This window comes from Rosa rugosa, chromosome 2, assembly GCF_958449725.1.
Source record: "Rosa rugosa chromosome 2, drRosRugo1.1, whole genome shotgun sequence".
Classification (NCBI taxonomy): domain Eukaryota; kingdom Viridiplantae; phylum Streptophyta; class Magnoliopsida; order Rosales; family Rosaceae; genus Rosa; species Rosa rugosa.
In genome coordinates this window covers 9,919,116-9,926,169 of record NC_084821.1, presented here as the reverse complement: position 1 = coordinate 9,926,169, position 7,054 = coordinate 9,919,116, and the positions used below count along the sequence as shown (strand labels likewise).

Sequence of the window (7,054 nt, the reverse complement as noted above, 5' to 3'; positions counted from 1 at the left end):
TTTTGTTTTTAAAAATATTAAAAAACCACAATGATGAGATTTGAATATTAGACCTCTTTATTTAAAATCTCATGACAATTCCACCAATGTTATTTCTTTTATGTTGTCAAAATAGTGAAAAAAAAAACATTATATCCTTGTTTTGACATAAAGTATTTTTTCTAAATATTAAATATATGTTTATGAATAAAGACCAATCTCATAATAATACAACTATAGAATGAAGGAAAGAATAATATGATACTAAATCTTCATTATATTAATAAAGATTAATCTCACAATAATATACTAAAAGCAATATATTTTGAGTTATTTTTTCTTTTTTTCTTTTTTTCTTGTAGTGGAATATAAAAAATTATTAGAAAACTAATCTTAAAAAGCTAAGGTGGCGTTCGGTAACGTTTTCAAGTCATCTTTTTCATTTTATAAAATGAAAATGGCTTGAAAATGCGTTCGTTGGACTGTTTTCAAAAATACAGAAAATAAAAATTGAAAATGATTTTTTATTTTACTCGTAAAACAGGAAAACGACAAATAGACGTTTTCACCTTTTCATTCTCATATTTTAGAAAACACGGAGATATATGTATACATTTTCATTGTTTTCTGTATTTTCATACGGTAGTACAGGACTCGTTTTTGCTGTTCTCGTTTTTGAAAATTGTTTTCGAAATAAACTACCGGGCACATTTTCGGATCTCAAAAATCCAATCTTGTTTTCTCGTTTTCATTTTCAAAATCGGTTTTTGAAAAATCATTTTTAAAAACGTTACCGGACAGGCCCTAAGATTGAGAAAAACATTGTAGAACTTAATTTATTTGAATTTTCTAAATAGTTAAATAAAATTATTTTTTATTTATTCAAATTAAGATTTTAAAATTGTGTTTTATAGTGGGTAGGCACGAGCACGGCCCGTTTATTGGCCCGACACGAGCACGGCCCGGCACGATATGGGCTCGGTCGTGGGCCGGACCGAGCTTAATGTTTAAGTAAATGGGCCGGCACGAGCCCGGCACGATAATAAATGGGCCGGCCCAAGCACGGCACGAAGCACGACTAGACCCGCTTAAAATGGGCCCGGACCGGCCCTTTTGCCACCTCTAGTTAGGTCGCTTCTGATAACATAGCATCCATGGATTTACATACTTGTAACTTGAGCAAGCAAAACGAAGAAGAAAAAGAACTTACAGAGAAAAGCTTTAGAAATATCTGCTGTGAATTTCCACTGGTTTCAACATGTGTAAAAATTATTACAGGCCATCTATTTGTAGTAACCAACCGAGTAAAAGCTACCTAACCTTCCTAGCTCATAAAGTCCACTATCACAGGCTGGTAGAAACGAAATCAACATGATAGGTACAGAAGTCCTCCACGTCACTGTAGGTAGGACATGCTTCAGCAACATATAAAGAGCATGGTATGGTTAACAGCTTCATCATTGCTATAGACTATAGTAGGTATCCCAGTATAGATAATTAAGATAAAAAGTCCCTTCAAAACGCGTTTTCTAGTGAGAGAAACTCCTCCTTCTCTCTACTCTCTAGCCAACCCAGCTTCCAGCTTCCCCCCTCCTCCCCCCCCTTTCTTGCCAGATCTAGATCTCTCCGATCTGGATCTTTGGCTTGAAAGTTGGGGGAGATATTTTCCCTCTTCGCGAGGCTTATCCCTACCCTTCTCGTGGTAGCTCCCTGCTGCCCCAGTGGTGGCAAGTATGCTTTCCCTTTTGTCTTTGCTTTCCTGTCCTTCCCAGATCCCCTTTTCCAACCATTCCTAATCTTTAATTTTCAGCATACCCATCTCTCTTTGTCTCAAATCTCTGATTCATCATGGTTAAGATGCACATCCTCCTCACCCATCGGACTCCACTTCACCGATTGCTCCTTGGTCCATCGGAGCTCTGTCGTCGGCGTTGTTTGGATTGTCTGTTTTAACGGGTTTTTCCGGTCCCTGCGCGTAAACCCTTTGAATACGGTAGTGCAACAAGGGTCTGCACGGTCTTTGGCCGTCTGTCCCTTTGATCCCTCTACGGATTAGTCTCCTTCTCCTTATCTCTTTTTCTTTTTTTCTTCTGCTTTGGTTACTGTCTTTGTTTCTGAGGATGTTTTGTATGGTTTAGAGATTTGGGTTATGGAGATCTTTCGATGGGTTCTATGCTGCTGTACTTGCACGGGATTGTTTTGGTTGGACTCCAAGTCTTCGTCGGTAGATCTGGTGACGTTTCTGTGTCACCTTTGGGCTTGGCTGGTGGCGGCGTCGTCACTACGTCATCTCTCTCCTGTTAGATCTGCACTGCGGCTGAAGATTGTAGGGCTATTTGGTTTTGTTTGTTGTTGTTTGTTGGTTTTTATTTGGGCCCGTTTTGGGTCTTTTGTTTGTAATATTGTTCTTGTTTGAATAAAAATATTTCCATCACAAAAAAAAAAAAAAAAAGTATAGATAATTAAGGTGGATATGACATCAAAACCCTGAAATCTTCAGCAAGCCTTCAACCTTCACTGGTATATCATAAATGGGAACGGTGAAGCTCGAGCCAGTCGCTCCTTGCCACCTGGTGGCACTGCCGTACCCAGGCCGAGGCCACATCAACCCCATGATGAACCTCTGCAAGCTTCTCGCTTCTAAAAAACACGACCTCCTCATCACCTTCGTCGTCACCGAAGAGTGGCACGGCTTCATCGGATCCGACCCGAAACCTGACAACATCCGGTTCGCCACGGTGCCCAACGTCATACCCTCCGAACTCGGCCGGGCCAAGGACTTTCCGGGATTCTTGGAGGCCGTGAGCACCAAGCTGCAAGAGCCGTTCGAGCTACTTCTGGACCGGCTCGAGCCGGAGGTAAGCGTTATAGTTGCGGATCCATTTGTGGTTTGGGCCGTGAGGGTTGGGAATAAGAGGAATATTCCGGTGGCTTCGCTTTGGCCGATGTCGGCGTCTGTGTTCTCGACGTTTCATTACTTCGAGCTGCTCAAAGAAAATGGCCACTTCCCTGCTGATGTGTCAGGTACGTAGCCGTAACGGTTACTAAATTAGTGAAAGTAATTGCATGGAATTGTGAAAAAAAAAGTTGGTTATGCTGATTTTAGTAGGTATCTCGACTTGGTGCTTTTTTTTTTTTTTCCAATACGAAATATTTTTATTTTCTCACAAAGATAATTATTTATGTAACCAAAAAATTAAAAAAAAAATTTGAAGAAGAAAATACAAGATGAAAGTGAGGGACATCGATCAACCAAAACCTCTCTTACAGAAGAGAAACAAAATATAATTGAAACAAGAAACAAAACAGATGCGGCAAGGACGCACCATAGAAATAGTCATGAGAAACAAACCAACCGTAGAGAATTGACTCTTGGTGACGCCAATTTGAACTTGTTTATTACAACTAGTAAAAGGGTTGGAAAACAAGTCTAAATTGTAGTTATAAATAACTCATTGGCGGTAAATGAAAATAAATCAACTCTCAATGGCAGTAGGCCAATTCCCTAACTCGAGATTAGGCTAAAATAGTTTATTAGTACATGTAGTTAGTCTATCTTTATATTGAATTGGTGTACTTAATGTATTAGTTAATTAATCTATATTTGTAGACGAACTTTATGTGGTAACTAATTGGTGTGTCAATGCCGTATCAACTGCAACATATAGTGATTTCAAGTTGAAAAAAAAAAATAGTGATTTCAAGTTGAAAAAAGTGATACACTTATTTATAAATTGGGATTGTATCAATTGATGTTACATGATTTACTTTCAGAACAAGAAAAAAAAAACTTATATAGATAAATTATTGCATTCTATGACCTATTTAAAAAAGTAAGATGTATCATGGTTTAGGGATATCCTTATCAATTTAGGAGCTTTCTCCTCTTATTGTAACAATTGATTTCATCAATAAAGTTTATCGCACTTTCATCAATTCAACAAAGAAATTTTGAATCACATATCTTCTTATACCGCGATTCTCTCTCGCTCTCTCTCTCTCCTTACGCTCTGCTAGGGTTAGGGTTTGGTGATTGAATTGTGCGGTGCCCACCTTGATTTCATGGCCGCTGCTATTGCTTCCATGACTGCTAGACTTGCGACTAGGCTGTCGCTGAAGGACGGCGAAGAGCCAGTGGATTTAGGAAACCTACGAAGCCCGGGGAAAGAGTTCCTGGCTCGGAACTTCTACCTAGTCGGGAGATTGAATAGTAGCCGAGCGGTGGTTCTGGATTCCTTCCGTAGCGCCATCAGATCTATATGGCGTCTGACGGGCACTGTTGAGGTTCAACCTCGTGCTGATCGTTTCTTGTTTACGTTTACTCATGAGCGTGATATTGCCAGAGTGAAGAAGGGAGGACCGTGGGGATTTCAGCGGGCTATGGTGCTCCTCAATGACTACGATGGCTTTTCTGACATCTCTGCCGTCAAGCTTGACTTTGTGTGGATCTGGGTGGAGGTGCAGGGTCTTCCTCCAGGAATCTTAACTGAACCAACGGTTCGGTTGATTGGTGAAACTATTGGTGAAGTGTTGCAGGTTGATCGGACTGCTTTGCGCCAAGGATCTGCACGTGTGCGTCTTGTTCTTCCCATTAATGATCCGGTTCGCCTGAACCGTAGGGTTAGGGTTTCCCCTGTGGATATTCTAACACTCCAGTTTCGGTACGAAAGACTGCTAGGTTGTTGCAGGCAATGTGCGATGGTTACGCATGGAGGAGAGAGATGTCCCTTAGAGACGGAGGATGAGGCGGCGTCCCTCGAGGGCTCGAGTTAGCCTCAAACGGCGGGGCCTTCTCTCCCAACCCTTGTCTTTCGGGCCAATGCTCAAACTACGGCTCCTCCTTCCCTTTTTCCGGCCTTCAAACTACCTAACTTGTTGAAGAGGACTGTGCAGATCAGGTCTTTACCGGAGGATGTAGATGGGTCCCCGTCCGAAGGAACCTCAGCTCAGGGCCAACTCATTGGTGTGCGACGTCAGAGAGAAGTAGAATTACCAATTGAGGGCAAAAAAGCCAAGCATAGTCTGGCTTTGATTCCGGTCGGGTTATAGCCGGAGAATCTCGGCTTTGATGTATCTACTGAGGGGCTATATGAGGTGTCCATTGCCTCGGCTCCTAAAGTATACAAGAAACGAGGCAGGCCCCGGGGGAAGAGAAATGCGACTAAGCCGCCTAAGGCAGCCTCTATATATCTATGCAGGTTCCGAAACTGGCATGTCTGTTGTCTCTGAGGGAGAATCGGGGAGTCAACAGCTGGTGGTGACCTCGGTGATGAAGTCTGCTTCCCATTCTGGCTAGGAGTAGTAGGCCTATGAACCTTGGGGGAGAGCGGTACTGTTTTCTTGTTCACGTTGTACACCACGATGGTCTTAGGCGACATGAATAAGCATGGCAGGGCTTTAGCTTAGGGTTTGTAGGTTAACTGTTGTTTTTTACTTGCTTGAACTTCTGTTTGTTTTCCTTTTGGTTTAGTTGCAATGAGCATTTCTATGCAGTTTAGTGTAGGTTGCCTCCGGGTTTAGGTGCTTTTAGTGAGCAGGTATTGTGTAATTTGGGGGATCCTGGATCCCTCAAGCTTGACCGAGTGTGGTCGTATGATTTTATATCAATGGATTCGTTCCGTTACCCTAAAAAAAAAAAAAAAAAAAAAAAAAAAAACTTTACAGTAAGACTTTTTATTTTTCTTCACGTATCAACTGTTGTAATCGACTGTATCAATTTCTTTTATATCAAAATTTAGTCTAAACTAGGATTCCATAAATGAAATGTTTAGATAGTAGCTAGTAGTACATACATAACATCAAACTGGATGCAATTTTGTATTCTTGCATGATAGAAGTATCTGGTAGACAAATATGTTTATATATCACAAGCCGGCCAAATTGCATGTGCTGCTAGGCTAGTTTAAAGCTTTTCCTTATACCAATTGATTGTTACTGGAATTTTTCTTATGTTCCTCTGTGCCGAATGTGTATATATAGTCCATGGAGATGAAGTAATAAATTACATCCCCGGAATCTCCACCACCCGCATGGCAGATCTTCCCACTGTATTGTACGACGACGTTCAACAAGTCCTCAACAGAGCCCTTGAAGCTGTTTCCAGCACATACAAAGCACAATACCTCTTATCAACTTCATTCTACGAGCTTGAGCCCCATGCCTTTGACACACTGAGAGCCAAACTGTCTTTGCCTGTCTACCCTATTGGCCCAAGCATCCCACACTTCGAGCTTTCAGAAACTGCTCATGACAATGAACTAAACTACCTGCACTGGCTAGACTCTCAACCTAAAAGTTCTGTCATGTACATTTCACTTGGGAGTTTCTTGTCTGTTTCAGATGCCCAAATGGACGAAATCATTGCCGGGGTGAAGAACAGCGGTGTTAGATTCTTGTGGGTGGTGCGTGGGGATGCATCTAAGCTTAAAGATGGTGTTGGTGACATGGGCTTGGTGGTGCCTTGGTGTGACCAATTAAGGGTGTTGTGTCACTCTTCCATTGGAGGGTTTTGGTCGCATTGTGGTTGGAACTCAACTCAAGAAGCTGTTTATGCGGGTCTTCCGGTTCTTACTTGCCCTATATTTTGGGACCAAATCCCAAATGGGAAGCAAATTGTGGAGGATTGGAAGATTGGGTATAGGGTGAAGAAGAAGAAAGTTAGAGGTGGAGACTTGGTGACCAGAGAGGAGATTGCAGAGCTTGTGCAGAGGTTTATGGACGTCGAAAGCAATGAGGGGAAGGAGATGAGGAAAAGAGCAAAACAACTTCAAGAGACTTGTCAAGGAGCAATTGCAAAGGGTGGTTCTTCTGACTCCAACCTGGATGCTTTTATTAAGGATATTTCACAAGGTTATAGCCCTTAATTAAGCTCCTGATTGTTGTATTTCTTTCGTACTGCTAGTTCCATGTTTTCCGGCCATAAGGTTCAGTCTTCGTTTGGACTACCTTGGTGGTGTTCTAAATTGTCTTCATCCCTTCCTCAATAGTAATGTTAAAATGTGGAGAAAGTATTGTCTCCATTGTTAAGAAGATATGGAATAATTAAGGTGTACCCGGCCAAAGATGTATTTCTCAA

At 41.6% G+C, this 7,054-nt stretch overlaps 2 protein-coding genes across 3 annotated transcripts; both read left to right on the top strand.

Annotated features, from left to right (window-relative positions):
- The first annotated feature begins 1,452 nt into the window (after nucleotides 1-1,452).
- LOC133729890 (UDP-glycosyltransferase 87A1-like) lies at nucleotides 1,453-7,054 on the top strand. 2 transcript variants are annotated; one of them, XM_062157515.1, is made up of 3 exons: nucleotides 1,453-1,972; nucleotides 2,118-3,003; nucleotides 5,959-7,054. In XM_062157515.1, exons 2-3 carry the CDS (start codon nucleotides 2,511-2,513, stop codon nucleotides 6,840-6,842), a joined length of 1,377 nt encoding a protein of 458 aa, XP_062013499.1. In that variant the 5' UTR covers nucleotides 1,453-1,972; nucleotides 2,118-2,510; the 3' UTR covers nucleotides 6,843-7,054. The 2 variants fall into 2 exon arrangements, with proteins under 2 accessions (XP_062013499.1, XP_062013498.1); XM_062157514.1 differs by having other exon boundaries at nucleotides 1,453-3,003.
- On the top strand, nucleotides 3,672-5,112 carry LOC133729892 (uncharacterized). Its single transcript, XM_062157517.1, has one exon. The coding sequence runs from the start codon at nucleotides 4,042-4,044 to the stop codon at nucleotides 4,750-4,752; it is 711 nt and encodes a 236-aa protein (XP_062013501.1). The 5' UTR covers nucleotides 3,672-4,041; the 3' UTR covers nucleotides 4,753-5,112.